Below are 18273 nucleotides of genomic sequence, written 5' to 3' on the forward strand. Positions count from 1 at the left end.
TTCATAGTGAGGATAGCAAACTATTATGAAGTGTACAAAGAAATCCAAATCCATGCTATAGCACATAGCCAACTGATTTGAGTATTGTTCCTTCCTATTGAATTCACTATTTTAACTTCTCCACAGCTTTTTTACAGCATTCTGTTTTGTTGAATTTGCTTTTTGGCTTTGGCAGTTTTGCTAACAGTGAAAAGAAAATATGTGACAGAAGAGGGAAGGTTAAAAGGAGTCAGACATGTCTCTGAACCACACTTTCCAGCCTTTAACTTGGGATTGTGCTGAATAAATAAACAGGATCTTTTGTATTTTATACATATATACTTTACATACTCTTAGATTGTATTTTGGCCCTATGTTCCTGGGGTGGATAATAAGAAATCCTTTACCCCATGTCCTCTACTTACTTTTCCAGCATCATCCTCACCTACTGCTGGCTCCATGAACCTTCCACTCAGCCCAGACTAATGGACTTGCTTCTTTTTAGTGCAGCTGAGGTTTTCATGCTTCTGCAACTTTACTCAAATCATTTCCCTTTGCCGGGAATGCCTTGCTGTTCCAGTCCTTTTTCAGTTCACCCTCCTGTTCCGATTGCAACTTTCTTATTCCAACTCAGGTGCTAACACCATGAAGCCTTGCCCAATAAATAGCTTCAGCTGTCAATGAATCTCTTCTTGTGAACTCCTCTAACCTTCATTGTCTGTTTTTCCTATTAAATTGTGAACTACTTAAGAGAATTGAGACCTTGTCTTACATTTCTTTGTATCCCTCATAGCACCAAGAATCCAGAACCATTTATATAGTAGATTATAGGTACTTAATGAGTATTTAATAAAATAATTTTTTAATGATCAAAAATATTTGATCATTAAATTAATGAAAATGTTTAGATGGAGGAAAAAATGGTACATTAAATGTGTTTCAACTGTTTTTCCTTTTGGAATTCTCTAGAACTGGCTTTAATTTTGGAGCAATAACATCAGCACCACCTTCCAACTTCACTGTCTCACAAGGTAAAATTCTGTGAATTATGCAAGTTACACTTGTGTCTCCCCCTAAACAAACACTGATTTCTTCTCTTTTTTTGTGTTTCGCATCATATACTACCACATCTCTATTATTAAAATACGCACAGCAAGATAGTTGTTATATTAATGATGCCATAATCATTAATAATAACAGTACTGTGAGGCAGCTAGGTAGCACAGGCCTGGAGCTGGGAGGATCTGTGTTCAAATTCAGTCTCAAGGACTTCCTAGCTCTGTGACCCTAGGCATGTCATTTAACCCCAATTGCCTATTCCTTACTTCTCTTCTGTCTTAGAATTGATGCTTAGTTGATTCTGAGACTAAAGGTAAGAGTTTTTATTTTTAAAAATAATAATACTTTGATACTCTGAAAAAAATCTGTTTTTTAAATGTTTGTACTCAGTACACCAAATAACAAATTGTAAATAGCAATCCTTCCTTATATCATGAATTTCTAGGGTCAAAAACATTAGTAGCTGGTACCTTCCTAATGGAACCTCTCCATACCTGAGGCTGATGGCTATAATCTGTATCTGAGCCTCTAGTTGAAGCTTTCTTCATTTCATAAGACTTCCTGATGTTTGTGTTCTACTAGTCTAGACTTTGAGAGCCATGGATGATTTCTCTTGCATGATGAGGCACTGGATGAGAGTTCGTGGTGTTTGTTGTTGTTGTTGTTTTTTTAAGTAAACTATAATAGTTAATTTGAGAAAATGCTGAATTTAATGTGCAAGATTTAAGTATAGTCAGTAAGCAAGTTAGTTGCTTGTAATGATGTTGGACATTAATCTTTAATATTTTAAAAATGCTTGGTTTATACTGAATAATGCAGGAGATTTCTGGCTGCCTAGTTTCTTATTTAAAATAACTAAATTGTTTGCTTATGGAGCATCAAGTCGGTGAATTAACATATAAAAGCCATATGATTGAAATCGTCTATTCCTTTTTTCTTTTTCATCATTACTTTTTTTAAAAAACCCTTAACTTTCTGCCTTCCAAGCTGTAAAATTCTAAGTATTGGTTCCAAGACAAAAGAGTAGTAAGGACTAAGTGACTTGCTTAGGGTCACAACTAGGAAGAATCTGAAGTGAGATTTGAGCATTGGTCCTCCTGACTCCAAGCCTAATTCTCTATCCACTGTCCTGCATAACTACCCCTCATCTGCATATCTAAAGTACATCACATGTACTTTTTATGTGAGGATTTTATGCTTTGTACTGACCATAATACCATGAAAATAGGCCTAAATTTTTTAATATCATTTTTTTAGTAATCCCAGTGACTGCTAAATGTGTTTGCACTAATAGTTTTTTTTTTATCCTTACCTTCCATCTTGGAATCAAAACTGTGTATTGGCTCCAAGGCAGAAGAGTGGTAAGGGCTAGGCAGTGGGGGCCTACTGACTTGCCCAGGGTCACACAGCTGGGAAGTGTCTGAGGCCAGATCTGAACCTAGGACTTCCCATCTATAGACCTGAATCTCAGTCCACTGAGCTACCCATCTGCCCCCCAATGATTTTTCCTAAAGGTTTTTTTCAACCAGAATCTGATAACCTTAAAAAAAAAACCCAATGTACTTTTTCCTTTATCTTATACTTCTTTATATTAAATATATTTCCTGTTGACAATATGGCTGCCACGTGATAACCCTTATAAAACAGAAATTCTATTTCCAGTTTTACCAACTTCTAAGAGCAGTTTTGCCTGTCGTTACAGTCACAGTTGTTTACCCTTTTGTCAATTGTTAAACTAAAGTCTTAAATCTTTTTTAGGGGCTTATCTTTGGCCTGTCAGTTCTGCCATTGAAACTGTCCTGTAAGCTATTGTTTAAATGGCACATCTTATACCTGGTGATTAGGATAGACCAAATTCTCTGAATTAAGAACTGAAAATGATAACAGTGTAGATTTTTCCACAACAGCAGAATGACCTTAAAAGTGGTAGTGACAAGACAGATGAACTTTTTTTACTCAGAGTGGTTTAAAAGTATTTTTTTTCTAATTTATAATAAGAAAAATAGATAATTAATGGAATAAAAGGGATATTGCTGCTGAAAATCATCTACACTTTGGAGATAAAGTCTTCACTTTACACAAGCTGAATATCCTGTTAGCAAAATAATTAACGATTATGAAATGGATATTCATGTTGAATATTCCAGGGACACAGTAGGGCTCCTTTGCATTGACAACCAATGGGTAAAATTTATTAAGAACTAAGTTTATGAGGACATAAATTCATTCTTCCTCCTCTAAAATCAAACTGCCTTTGAAAAGAAAACCATCTCTTTCATTTTGAACGGAAGGTAGAGAAATGTGCTTGGAGGATGATTCATAGTGGATAGAGATGTAATGGCTTTACTTCTATCATATCATTTGTTTTCCAATTTTCTTTCTCATTGTAGTGACAACGGCCACCACTAAAGAGCCAAATCTGTATGATACATTCTCATTTAATTCGGGGATCTTGCAAACAGCCAGCACCACTGGAGCAGCCTTCAACTCTTCAGGAGATGCATTGCCATCTAATAAACCCATAACACCAGTCACTTCCACAACATCTAGCAAGCCTGATGCACTTTCCCCAAAGTTGGGCGAGCATCTGTTTCCAAATTCATTGACTGGAGAAACACTAGGGAGTTTCTCAGGCCTGAGGGTTGGCCAGGCAGATGATAATACAAAAGCCTCTGGTAAGACTTCATCCATAAACTTATCTAGCATACAGCCAGCCAAGACATCAACCCTAACTTCAGAATTTAGCTTCAGTAGTGCTCCCCTCCTAGGGAAGTCCATGGATGCTCCTATTACCTCCACCATGACCACCACAACAGTGACATCAGCCAACATAGGCCCAAGCAGCTCCACAGGTAGTTTATTTGGTGGCTTGCAGCTCACCAATTCAGGAGCCTCGGGTACCCTGAATCTCGGTGGGACTTCTTTGAGTGGAACCAAGTCCACCTTTTCATTTGGACAGACTGGCAGCGCAATGACCCTACCTTCAACAACACCTGCTTCAACCATTGTCCCGCCTGCCACCCTCCCTGTTTCAGCATCTCCATTGTCATTCAGCAATCTCTTGAGTTCACCCTCTACTCCTGTCCTTCCTGGGTCCCCTGGAAAAAGCACGGGAGATGCCAAGCCATTGTCAGAAAAGCCAGAGGACAGTGAGGTGCCTGCCTCCTCTATATCTGCCCTTGCAGATCAACAACAACTGCCAGCCGACCAACCTCCTCCAGCCCCAGGGTCGCCTCTGGAGATGGCCCAAAAGGAGCCTACCCTCCTGCCCCCTGCGCTAGAGGACTCCAGAGACCCTGCAGCCAGTGAAGCTAGTCCTGGCACAGAGACACCTTCCACGGAAGTCAGTGAGGCAGCCACAAGTGTCTCTGAGGCCAAAGCTGAGGCCTCTCCTGCATCCATCTTGTCGTTGCCTGAGCAAAATACAACAGCAGCCTCTGCCTCAAGTGTGACCCCGGAAGCTGTGGGCTCTCCCGGTGCCCCGCCCCCCTCCAGCAGTGTGGCTTCCCTCACCCCAAGTCCAGCTGGGTTTGGAGCTACCACTGCAGGAACGCCTGTGTTCTCAGCAACTCCTACCACTAGCTCCACAGGCTCTGCTTTTAGCCAACCAGTCAGTGATGCTGCCTCTGCCCCTTCTGCTGCTTCTGTGTTTGGACAGTTGGCAGTCACCTCATCATCACCTTCCCTATTTGGACAACAGACAGCCAGTACTGCCACTACCACATCAGCCACAGCCCAGGTTACCAGCCCAGGGTTCGGGAGTCCAGCTTTTGGCACCCCTTCTACTGGGGGCTTTGGGCAAGCGGCCTTTGGACAGGCACCCACCTTTGGACAGCCCACAAGTAGCTCTGCAAGTGGGTTTTCATTCAGTCAGTCTGGTTTTGGCTCAGTACCTGCCTTTGGGCAACCTGCCTCGTCTACTACATCTGCCAGCAGTGGGAATGTCTTTGGTGCTTCCTCCAGCACCAATAGTGCTAGTTCCTTCTCTTTTGGGCAGTCTTCTGCCAGTACTAGTGGCAGTCTTTTTGGGCAGAACAACCCTCCAGTCTTTGGGCAGAGCACAGGCTTTGGCCAAGGAGGCTCTGTGTTTGGTAATGCTGCAGCTGCTACAACAGCCTCATCTTCCTCTGGCTTCAGCTTTTGCCAGGCTTCAGGTAAGAGTCTGCCAGAGAAAACAGACCCAGGTGGGGCCCTACAGAACTGTGAGCAAGTTACAAGAATATCCTTAATTTAGCAAGGATGACCCTGCCCCTCCCTATTCATTCCCAAGTCCAACATTGTTAATTCAGCAGTTTCCCATTCTGCTGACTGTCCAGGTCAAGCAGCAGCAGTAAGGATTGTTTCATGAAATGGGATAGAAGGCAATTTAGCGACCTTTAGAATTTTGGAGCTGGAAGGAACTTTGTGTTGAGAACCCTGAAACCTTGGGAAATTTTCATAGACTCTAAAGGAAAGAAACCTTAGAGCTAGCCCAACCCCTTTATTTTGTTAAGGTAAAAAGAACTCCTAAGATCACACAGTTAGTTATGCTTCTTAGTAGCTATTGCAAAACTAGGTCTCAGACCCAGGTCTCTTGCCTCCTCTTTTCAGGGATCTTTTCATTATGCCATGCTGCTTCCTGGCAGTTGTCTATTTTTAGTGTTGTTCAGATGGCTGCCGCATTTGTTGTTGTTTTTCATTGACTGTCTTTTAAATTTTTACTTTTTTTTTTTTGAAGTAAAACTTAGCACCTCACTATTGCTCAGTCCAATTATAGAGTAATTTTACATTTTGAGAGGCATTGGACCTTGAAAATATGTATCCATTTTTGTGTTCTTAATGATTCTGATGACCATAGAACCATGGATCATAGTTCTAAAGTTGAAAGGAAACTGACAGGCCATTTATTTAATTCAATGTACCCTGGTTTTTCCATATGAGGAAACTGAGGCTCAGGACACAAGGCAGGAAATCGAAGTCCTCTAATTCCTATGAATGGTGGTTCATATATCAATAGACCATGTGAATGCTTTTCATCTGTTTTTCTTTGTTTTTGGTAAACAAATTTAATATATATTCATTCCCTTATTTATATTCTTTCAGAATAAGCCCTGACCAGAGGCAGTATGTTATAATGGAAAGAGCCCCACACCTTGGAGACAGGAGGCCTCAGAATCTCTGTCTCCTGTTTATTCTCAGAGAATCTCACACAAATCACTTGACTTTAGTTTCCTTATTTGTAAAATAAACTTTAGTTAAATGACCTCTTAAGTTTCCTTCCAGTTCTGGTACTCTTTAATTTTGTCGGTCTAAGAGTCTACTCTATCCTGAGGATATCTTCTCCTGTTCTTTAAGCAGGCTTCTTCTTGCTTATTTGACTGATTTTTGAGTATGACAAAGCAAAATTCTTTGACCAAGAGAGTGAGGAAGTAGAGACTTTATAAGATTATTTATAAAATTCTCCATAGACTTAAACATTCATTCTCTCTTCTCCATTGAAGACCTAGAAACTAATTTAGAACCCAGCGAAGGAAAACTCCTTTCTCTGCCTCTCTTTTCTCCTTCTTTCCTCCTTTTTTCTTTCATTCTTCTCTTTCTTTTGCCTTTTTACCTTTATCCTTTCCTCCTTTCTTTCTTCCTTTCCCTTTCTCACCTGCTTCGTTCCTCCCTCTTCTCCATCCCTTCTTTCTTGTCTGCCTCCTCATTTCTTCCCTCCCTCTTGCCTTCTTCCCTTCCTTCCAATGCCAGTGTCAAAGCTCCTGGATAGCACAAAAGAGGCTACTAGAGAAAAAGCCACATCTAAGTAGTGATCTCAGGCTTTAAAAAGAATACTGATGATGCTTTTGTTTTACAGGCTTTGGTTCCAGCAATACAAGTTCTGTGTTTGGTCAGGCAGCAGGAACTGGGAGCACAGTCTTTGGTCAGGTAGAGTAAAAATGGAGTTGTTGGGGTTAGGGTCAGTGGGTATTGGTGGCTGTGGATCAGTATATTTCACTAGTGTTCAAACATTTTCATCTTATAGTCCTTCCTGCTTTTTGAACCACCCAAAATGCCCTCATCCTGCAAATGCCAACTCTACTAATTGTTAGTTTCTTTTCACAGTGATAGCATTTTAAAGCCTACAGAGGCTCTTTCCCACAATAGTTCTGTGATACATAAATATAAATATTATTTTCCCCATTTTATAGATAAGAAAGCTGAAGGGTCAGGCAAATAAAATAACTCAACCAGTAAATGGCAGAACTTGGATTTGGACCCAGGTCTCTGAACTCTTGAGTCCAGCCTCTTTCCACTGCCCCATATTGCCTAGTCAGTAAACATTTATTAAGCACATACTGTGTGCCAGATGCTGTATTTAGCCCTGGAGATAAAAATACAAATGAAAGCAAAGGAACTTAAGCTCTAAGTGGGGAAGGCAGCATGCAAAAGGATGCTGAAAAGGGGAGGATGAAGAGGAAGGAAGAGGGGAGAAGTTACTTGATATGAGGCATAATGGAAAGTCCTGAAGAAGTTCAAAAGCAGTATAGCTGGAGGGAAATGGCCCATGGCTCTCCCTTGCAGATAGAGAGTCTGAATAGAGGGGCAGAGGCTGTTGATGAGATGTGAGGACTAGATTGATACAATCATAACTAGATTTTCCAGAGGTGAAAAGAGGCATAATGGAGAGGTCCAGAGAAGTCTAAAAGCAGTTGAGCTGGTAGGAAATGAGGGAATCTAGACTATCTCTGCATCCCCTGTGGAACTCTCCTAAGAATCTTTGGGATGATTCCAAATTCCAGTTATTTCCGTCTTGCACTGGTTTTCTTCGGAGAAAATACCATAACTTTTTTTGAAACTTATTCACTGACTCCTTTCCTGCTTGTGTGGAGTCCTAGGCTCTTTTTGGAGAAAGCGGACTTATGCCTTATTCCATGAAGCTTGCTATAAGAGACTGAGTTGTGGTCACCGAACTGGGCTTCCTTCCCAGAGATTCCTTGGTCAATTAAATTGTGATCCTGGCCTTTTATTTTTTTTTTTATTATAAAGACAAATTATTTTACCAATTAAATATAATAAATTTCTACATAGGTTTTCTGAAGCCATATGACCCAAACTAAATTCTCTCATTCTCTCTCTCTCTCTCTCTCTCTCTCTCTCTCTCTCTCTCTCTCTCTCTCTCTCTCTCTCTCTCCCCCCCCCCTCTCCCTCTCTCCCTCTCTCTCCCTCTCCCCCTCTTCCCCTCTCCCTTTCCCTCTCCCTCCCAGCAATTCAATCTGAGTCATACATGTATTATGCAAAACATTTTTCAATATTGTTTATTTTTGTAGGAGAATAATCATATAAAACCAAAACCCAAATAAAATAAAGTAAAAAAATCATATGCTTTGATCTGCATTCTGACTCTTAACAGTTCTTTCTCTGGAGGTGGAAAGCATTCTTTGTCATAAGTCCTTCAGAATTGTCCTGGATCATTTTATTGCTGTGAGTAGCTACGTCTTTCACAGTTGATCACCCCACAGTATTCCTGTTACTGTATACAATGTTCTCTTGCTTCTGTGTATTTCACTCTGCATCAGTTCATGTAGGTCTTTTCAGCTCTTGCTGAAATCATCTGGTTCATCATTCCTTATAGCACAATAGTATTCCATCCCCATCTATACCACAATTTGTTCAGCCATTCTCCAATTGAGGGACATCCCTTTAGTTTCCAGTTCTTTGCCATCACAAAAAGTGCAGCTATAAATATTTTTGTACACGTAGGTCCTTTTTCAATTGTTTTTATCTCTTTGGGATACAAACCTCATAGTATTACTGAATCAAAGGGTATGCACAGTTTTATAGCCCTTTGGGTATAATTCCAAATTGCCTTTCAGAATGGTTTGATCAGTTCATAACTCTACCAATAGTGCATTAGTGTCCCAATTTTTTCATATCCCTTCCATTATTTATTATTTTCCTTTACTGTCATATTGGCCATTCTGATAGCTGTAAGGTTTTAATTTGCATTTCTCTGATCAAGAGGGATTTAAAACATTTTCCCGTATGATTATTGATAGCTTTAATTTCTTCATCTGAAAACTGCTTATTTATATCCTTTGAATCCTGGTCTTTTAAATATTTTGATAGGGAGAGAAGGGAAGGGAAAAAATTGTAAACATCTTGTGCATTTCTTGCTTATTTTTAGGAGGCCCCCTCTCCTTCACTGCTATGCTGGGCCCCAGACTGTGTTCACCTGAGAACTTGTTAAAGGTGTGAAATTAAGCATCCCACCAGCATAAGTGCTTTCCATTGTAACAACTCTAAACATGAAAGGGGACATTTCACCCCAGGAAATGAGGACACCTTAGAGAGCCTGCAGTACAGAAGCTCCTTTTGGTTTATTTGGTGAGATTCCTTAGCAGCCTGACCATATGCCCTCAAATAGGCCAAGATGAAGGAGTTGCCTTTACTGGGCCAGAGTGCTTGGCAGCAATGTTACACAGTCATGCTTCCCTGAACTATGGCTCAGGAGTCTGAGCATCCATCACTAAGCAGGAAGACTGGAACATTTGACTGCCAGGGTAGGGAAAAGTCAGACAGGGCGATGAAAAACATTCAGCCCAAAGTATGTTCTCATTTGACTTTCACTTTCCTGGATAGATCACAGGCAGTCCAAATAGATGCTTTTAGTTACTCTTTAAGCAGGTTCCTATGTATTCTGGCAAGATGGTCCTGATTTGCCCTTGAGCAATTTGCTGCTTTGGATATTATGAGAACGTAGATTTAGATTGAAAACTGCACAGGAACTTTGAGGCTATTGTGTCCAACCCTCTCATTTTACAGATGATGAAACTGAGGCCCAGATAAATGAGATGACTTCTGGCATCAACTCAGAAAAATCAGAGCTGAAAATCATCCATTTTCCTCTCCGCACCCTTTTACAGACTAGAAAACTGAGGCTGAAGGAGGTTGAGTGACCTGAGTCATAAAGCATGGATTGTCTGAGGCAGGATGTGAACTTGGATATTGACTAAACTCAGAGCTCTCATCATGTTACCTCCCAAAAGACCTACCTTGTAATTTGCCTTGATCAAGCTTTTCCCACACTTATCCCAGATGAGACTAGTATCCTTTCCTTATGTCAGTATGTGAGGGGATGTTCAAATATGCAGATAGGCAGATGCTTGATACCTGGGCTAAACCTATTTAATTTCAGCTAATGCAGCTCAGTCAGTAATGATCCAGTTTCTTTTTCCAGTTGTCATAGTGTCTTAAAGTCTTATGCCTACTAATCAGTTTCACAAAGCCTTTTATGAATGATAGAAATAGCAACTCACATTCATACAGGGTGGTTACATTACTTGGCCTTGGTCACACAGCCAATAAGTGTCTCTAGCAGAATCGGAGCCTCAGCTCTTCCTGACCTCTGGTCATACTGCCTCTTACCTTATTCAGCCTACCATACTAATAAAGAGACATGTCACTTGCTATTATTGACCCATAAAATTTGCCATTCATTTGCCATAAAGAACTAATTTCTACTCTGGAAAATGAGGGATATGGTACAGCTTTGACTCAGCATGAATGTCTAAGCAAATAAGCATAAGATTTGAGAACTTGGACAGAATTCATCTGTGGTCATCATTTCAGCAGTGCAGCTAATGTAGACTGATTTCTACAGTCTAATGAAAGTCATTATCAAATAAAAGTGTAGAAATGGGGCGAAAGTCAGCATAGATCACATATTGTCGGTAGCTGATTAGTTCAGTCTGACTGAATAAGAGCCAGAAGTTGTAGGATTCTTCATGGCTTGTAATGGTGTTTTCAAGCTTTATGAGGTTATAGAATTCTTGAGATTTTTATTTTATGCCCCTGACTTGCTTGGTGTGGAACAAGGACTAGAGACAACAGTATAAATACCAATTAAAAGCAAGCAACATTTATTGATCATTTCTCAGACCCTATTAGAGAGTTCCAGACAAAGAACAATTTGGAAACATGCTATCCTTTTGGAATGTTCATATTCAAGCCCAGCTTCTTTTCAGATTTCTGGAGTATCCATTAACAAAACCATTTTTTCCACTTGCATAGTACATGAGGGCCTCCTGCCCACGGATATGCCTTGCCATTTTGCTGTGACCTCTAATACTATCATACTTCCTGTTCCTTTTGTTTCTCAGCAGTCATCTTCTTCCAGTGGAAACTTGTTTGGGTCTGGAAGCACTGGAAGGGGGGTGGGTTTCTTCAGTGGCCTTGGAGGAAAACCCAGCCAGGATGCCGCCAACAAAAACCCATTCAGCTCAGCCAGCGGGGGATTTGGATCTGCAACCACCCCAAGTAAGCAAACCAGATGTTCAAAAAAAATGAGAATTGTCCCTATTCCTTACACTTCCATCAGTATCACCTCCCTCACATTGTTAACAGGAAGTTAAAAAAGAAAAATGGTAGGGGAGGGGGATAGACCAAGTGCCCATTTAAAACAGGTTTTCTTCAATGTAAGTGTAACTTTTTCTTTATATGGAACTTTTTTAACATGGAGTGTCCTTTATGATCTTGAAAAATCCACAGGGCAGATTGAATGCATATAGTTCTGCTAGGCATTTCTTTCCAGAAGCCCATGTTTTTCTTTTGTTTACTGCGAGTAAAATGACATGGTGCAAATGCAAACAGATAACCAGAAGTCATCTTTAAGAAAATAATAACCTGTGTGAGGTTTGTTTTGGGGGGAGAACATTTTCATTAGCATGAGAGCCTTTTTTAATCCGTCTTTTTAAAAACAGCTTTTTGGTGGAAATGTCACCCAAAAGTTAGAAGCCTTAATTATTTCTTATCAGTTGCCTTTTTGTTTGATTTTCCTCTGAAGCTCCATTTCCTGAATTGTTTCTAGGTTTCTTTGTTGATCTGTCTGTTCATAGTTGAAAATAATACAAAGTTTGTTTTTTAAGTCATTAAAAAATATCATGCTGTTGATGGATGGATAAGCTCAGGAAACTGGAAATCTGTCATACTTACAGCTCAAGTTGTCTATTTTCTCACTTAATGTGTAACATAAAACTTTAATGAATCAAGAGCTAGTGTTCTGCTGACTCAGTAGACATGTCTGTAATATGGAGGCCCCAGCTGGTTCAAAACAAAACTCTCCTCTTATTTTTCTCCCTTATGAATCTGAAGATTCAGTGGCCATAATTATGATGTCACAAACAACAGTAGGAAGGAGGGAAAATAGGTTATTTGGCAAGAAAAAGCTTGGGAAACTCTTAACTTCAAGATTGTATATCCAGGATTTTGATACAATTTTCATTGTACTTGGCTAGAGTTTGTAAAGCCTCCCGGTCAGCAAGAAGCTTTATGGTAGGGAAAATAGAAAAGGGATAGAAGTTTGTGAATCCCGCGAAGGACGTGAAAGAGCCGACCTTTGAGATATGAGTAATGAGTCAGTAATCAGTTATTAATATTCGGGAGCCACAGCCATGCTCCGACCATTGGACGTTACTTTGAAGGCTATTCCCATCCAGTGATCCCAATTCAACACTGCACTGGTCAGAGGATAATACTAGCTCGGTAGAGAGAGAGATTAGAGACTGAAAGAGTTAGACAATGCTAGGTATTAGCATTGGAATAGAGAGAGACAGAGAGAGAGCCCTGACCGAAGGGCCAGACCTCAGGATAGAAAAAGAGGAGAGAGAAAGGGGAGAAGTTGGTCTGTAGGGCAAACCTGTGGATGTCTTCGAAGTGGGAGGAGCTGGCTGTGTCCCTTTCTTTTATTCTCTTTGATACGCAAATGAACTCAATACATATTGATAAGTTACATGATGCCTCAATACATATAGATGATTTACAATGTGTATTGCCATTGGATAATGGTGAAGGTGGGGTTATTATCCTCAGGTGAGTGAGACAAAGGGAAGCAAGGTTTCACGCCCTAACTTCAGCCACGCTGGGAATAGAGTTCATTGCCATGCACAAAATGGCCATGTGCTCACAATCCTTGTCTCTCCACAATACCTATGGGCTGGACTGCTACAGTTTGTTTCCATCTGCTACTTCTGAAGTTAAACTTGAAAATCTGAGTCTTCACATTAGAATTTTCTGTTTCCTGGCACGTAGGGGCTTAATAAGAGTTTGTTGGTGATAATTGGTTCATCCCACCTTGTGCCATTATTCTTCTAAATGATGTTTTGAAACATAATATTTTATTCATGTTATATCAGTGTACTAGCTGGAGAACTGGGCTTAAAATAATAAAGGTGATTACAAAAATACAGGTACTATTTTTATGAGTAATTCTTTTAGGAAGCTAGGGAGCATCAGTAGCTCCTTTAAAAGTGAATTGGAGGAGTAGAAAGTAAGTCAGAGAACATTTTAAAATATATGTATATATTTTAAAAGTATATTTAGATAGTACCAAGGACAGCAACCTCTTGAACATCAAATGTGCAGCCACTTCAGCTAGGAAGTTGCTGTGAGGTGGTAAGCAAAAGATATTCAAAAGAGACAGGAAAAAAGGAAAGGGAGAGAATTGTAATAAAAAAAAATTTTTTTAAGAGAGGATAAAGAAGAAAATAAAAAATAATCTAGCTCTAGATGTGAAAAAATACTTTTGAGATTGGCAGGGGTCAGAGCTCTCTACTCTTGAAATTCAGGCCAGTGACTATGGGCTTGGTCATTTTTTAATATCTCAACATCTGACCCTGTTCAAATTCTCTTCCTAGTTTTCTTCTTTTCTTTCTGTTTACTCATATCTATTCTCTGGCTTTTCTTCCTTCCTTACTCCAAGACTAAATTGCATAAGGACTCATCATAAGATAAGTGGATTGCATTGGTGAGGTGGGATGGGGAAGGAATCATCCCCTTTCCTTACTTCCTTGAGCCACCACCCCACTCTTCATCCTACTGTCCATCCATTAATGGACCCACCACCCTTCCCCCACATACATCCTAGATAGTGTATTTTAATTGCTCTCTTTTTCTTTGACCCATTTTACATCTCATTCATTGTTGGCCTAATCTTACCCAAATACCAATTTAATCAATTTGTCCCACTGCTCAAAAACCTATGACTAATCTAGTAGCTTTCAAGAAAAAGTTGAGGTGGCTTAGTATGACTGAAAAGATTCTCTATGTTCTTACTCCAGACTACCTTTTTGACTTCACTTCTCACTTCCTCCAAAACAAAATCTCCCAAGCTAGTCTATTCCATGTTATTGTCCCCTGTACATTTCTACCCCTGCATCTTTACTCATTCTATACTTTCCCCTTGGATTGTAATCTTGAGAAACAACTAAAAATGTAACACTAAGGGGGGAAAATGAGTAGCAGGAAATACTGTCCATTGGAGTTGTTGTGATCTCCATCCACTAGACTTTTCCCTTCTCCCAGGACTCTTGCTAATATGAATCACTGATCTCCAAAGTCATTTAGGATTCAGCACGATGTTCCCTTACAGAGCAGTTCCTTTCTTTAGATTTGTACTGAGAATATCTTTTCAAATCCTCAACACAGGGGGCAGTTGTGTAGCTCAGTGGATTGAGAGCCAGGCCTAGAGACGGGAGGTTCTAGGTTCAAATATGGCTTCAGACACATCCCAGCTATGTGAGCCTGGGCAAGTCACTTGAGCCCCATTGCCTAGCCCTTACCACTCTTCTGCCTTGGAGCCAATACACAGTATTGACTCCAAGACAGAAGGTAAGGATTAAAAAAAAAAAAACAAATCCTCAACACATTCATTCTGTTCAAGGTCATGAAAGGGTTATAAGTGTCAGCAAATGAAGAAGCCATCTTTTTAAAGCTCAGCAATTAACATTTGGGCTTATGATATGAATCTGAAAAATAGAATAGAAGAAAATCTTCCTATCTCAGCTTCTGATATTTTGCGTTGGGTTCATATTTGTTTTCTTTAGTGGCATAAAATGACTTAGAACAAGTTTTAGATCTGGAAGAGACCTTCAAGATCATCTAGTTCATCTGCTCCCTCTTCCTCAGTATAATGACTTCCTAAGGTGACACAAGGTAGTAGTGGCAAGATCTAAATTGGAATCCAGGAAGGATCTTTCTTCTGTACCACATTGCTTTTCTATTGTTCTCTCCTAGATGAATCATCCAAAGTGTGACTGTGTCCATGTGACTACTCGGTGGCATCCTTGTACCATCATAATTTCTGTCATTTGTTGGGATTCCCATCACTCCATTTCCTATAATTATACATGGTCTAGATAAGATCCTTCGGTGTGTTATGTTAGTATTTTCACCATAAACAAAATTAAGTATCCATTCTAGGAAATAAAGCCTACTTACTCCCCTTTTTGGCCATCAAGGGAGATTTGATGGAAGAGGTGCCTCTTTTTTAACATATTTCAAAAGCCTGTATTGTTTTATCCCAAATGTGCGAATTATGAAATGGTTCCCCCAAAAAAAGGTTCCAAAAATTTTTTTTCTTATTGGCTAATACATTTTACCAATGAAGAACCTCCTAAGAGAATAACACTAGCTTTTGAAGAAATTCCCACAAACTCTATGGGTTGGTTGTCCCTTTTAGGGTAGAAGTCAGTGACAGAGTAAAACAAATGTTAAAGGAGAAAATTGGGAGGGGGGGGATTAAGTTTTTGTTTTAAGTAATACATTATTAAGTATCATATTGTGCAATATATTAAGTAATATATTATGTAGTCTGCAATATGAAACTATGTATATATCTCTCTTCCTGACCTATGTTAGGCTATGTTCTTAAACTCAATTGGATTGTGATTGAGGGGGAAAGTACCAATGATAATTACAAGGACCTTGAACATCAGGGACTTTTAAAGAAACCCTAGGTTTAAAAGTCTTCTAAATTTTCTATGACTACTAAGCAATTGAAGGTGCTGCTCATGTTCCTCAGGAATTCACTTGACCTTGATTTTATACAGCTACACTAAAGTTTTTCTGAAAGAAGACCCAAAAAGTCTAACCTTGCATCTATGCTACTGTTTGTTCTGTGGGACTTACATTGCAATCACCAGCAGAGTCAGGAAACGAGAGCTGTTTGTTCTTGAAATATCCAGTAAAAATTACTTGCTGAGAGAAGTATGTGCCTTTGTCTCCAGTATCAAATACATTGGCACTGAAACCTCCAGATTAGCACCGTAAGAGAGAGATCAGGCTGCTCAGAGGAGCAGTTTTTACACCGGGATGCAACTCGGAGCTCAATATGAACACGTGATACTTTATTTTGGGCTAATAGAAATTGATTTTTCTCTACTCTAGTTTCCAGATGCCATATGCCTGACACATGCAGTCCTTCATCCTTAACCAAGTGGTCAGAAATTGTCAAGGATGGTTTTGAAGAGAGGACAGCTATGTAGGGATCTGAATCAGACCTTTTCAGGGCCACTAATACAAAAATTGAATGCTGTTATTTCCACAAGCAGGCTTAAGTCGGAAACGCTGAGCAGAGTATAAATAATGTCATAACTGAAAGTACTGGTAACATTGTATTTCACTCTTCCTGGACTAAGTGAGGTACCTGAGGAAGTGGTCATTCTGACTACCTCTTCAGATAAATTGGCTTTGAGAGAAAATGACTACTTTCTTTTTCTCTTCAAATGATCTGTATACCTTGGAAGTTTGGAAAAAGAAGTCTTAGGAGGAACATATGTGTCTGTGTATATGTACTTTCCCTTGAGAGGCATAACAAATCTAGGCAGTCCATGGTCTGCCTTTGTGTCGGTTATCCATTAGAGGCTTTCTTTTCCATCCTTTGTTGGCTTTCCTACAACATTTTATAGACTCATCGTGTTTGAACTGAAGGAAGTGAGTTTCCAGGTCATTTGCCTAGGAGCTTCATGCTACTTGATACGGTCACATCACACACGTGATGTGACAGAGCCTCAATCATAGATCCTAGAGATCAGGAGTTAGAGCTGGAAGTGACTGTAGAGACATCTAGGACAATTCTATTCTTTTATAGGTGAGGAAATGGAGGCCTACATTGTGTCTCAGGTGGCCTTTAAACCTACAACCTTTCCTGTCTTCCAGCTGGGTTAAACTAATTAGAGCAATACAGGCATTGCACAGTTCAAAAAGTGTTACTCCCTGGGGCAGCTGGGTGGCTCAGTGCTTAGCAACAGTTATATAGTTGATAATGAATAAATGACCTAGGAGAAAAACATCAAAAAGGTCAAGGACTTAATTGGCCCTCTTAGTAAGAGGAAATCAAGCTGGAAGCCTTGCATACTTTCTTTGGCATTCTCCAGCACTTCCCTGGTTCCTGTTGAGATCAGAAATAGCAAGATAATGATTTTCCTTATGCTTCTACTTCCATTTCACATCAGGGCCTCATCTCTTTTGTCTGTACTGTTAACAATAGCCTCCACATTGGTCCCCCTGCTTCCAGACTTCCCTTCTCCACCCCTCCATGCAAACATCACAGTAACCCTTCATAGACACAGGTCTACCTGGGTTACCCTTTTGCTTACAGCTTTTTCAGTACTTGGCTATCGCTTTTAGATTAAAATGTGAGTTCTTTAGCCTGCTATTTAATATCCTTCTCAATTCTCGCTCCAGCCTACTTTTCTTACTTATTTGCTGAATTCTATATCCCATCTCCTTCCTCCATGCATTTGAACAAAATTGTCTTGCCTGCCTACAGTGCACTCTCCTCACCTCAACCTCTTAGAAGCTTTAGCTTTTTTTTCAGGGCTCAGCTCTGGTAGGTAACCTTCTATATGAAGGCTGCCCTAATCCCCCTACTTGTTCATGCTCTGGCTTATATTTAAATACCTGTCCAGGTATTATATCTCCGAATAGAATGTAAGCTTCTCTAGGGTAGTCCCTTGGTTTGTCTAGCACAATCTCTTGTACCTAATACAAGTTTAATATAAAGTTTTTGTTCGATTGAATTGAATTCTCCAAACCAGGAAGCACCAGGTAGATAGAAGAGAAATAAGATGAACTTTGAGACCATTTTGTTTAGTTCTGATTTGATTTAACCTTATTTACCCAAGTTCATTACAATTGTTAACTGTTGTACCTATAAGTAAACCAAATGTTAAACTCTAAGAGATACCTGTAAGGGCATCTAATACTCTGTATTTATTTGTAAAAACCTTCATGTACCTTATGTTTAAGTTCATTTTCTGTTAATACTGTTGTCATGGGGTAAGATTCCTTCAGGAACATAAACTGTGACCTATTTAAAAGGGGACCCACTTATTGGAATGCCACAGGGCTTCTTTTAAATGGACCACGCTGTCCTTGTGTATTTGTAAAACCATGCCAGGAAAATCCTGACTCCTCCCTCCAGAATTTATTAACCCATCA

At 39.8% G+C, this 18273-nt stretch overlaps 1 protein-coding gene across 6 annotated transcripts in view; it reads left to right on the forward strand.

Moving 5' to 3' along the window:
- NUP214 (nucleoporin 214) overlaps positions 1–18273 on the forward strand; it is a 103093-nt gene that overhangs the window by 74346 nt on the left and 10474 nt on the right. For 3 of the 6 annotated variants that reach the window (XM_007475163.3, XM_007475165.3, XM_007475166.3), the window contains 4 exons: positions 949–1010; positions 3429–5192; positions 6872–6942; positions 11157–11313. In XM_007475163.3, coding sequence (XP_007475225.1) covers positions 949–1010; positions 3429–5192; positions 6872–6942; positions 11157–11313 — 2054 coding nt within the window. Of the gene's footprint in view, positions 1–948; positions 1011–3428; positions 5193–6871; positions 6943–9181; positions 9382–11156; positions 11314–18273 lie in introns of those variants that run through there. The other 3 variants (XM_007475164.3, XM_056812572.1, XM_016427609.2) reach the window with 2 other exon arrangements.

The sequence above is a fragment of the Monodelphis domestica genome, chromosome 1 (genome assembly GCF_027887165.1).
Source record: "Monodelphis domestica isolate mMonDom1 chromosome 1, mMonDom1.pri, whole genome shotgun sequence".
In the NCBI taxonomy this organism is placed as follows: Eukaryota; Metazoa; Chordata; class Mammalia; order Didelphimorphia; family Didelphidae; genus Monodelphis; species Monodelphis domestica.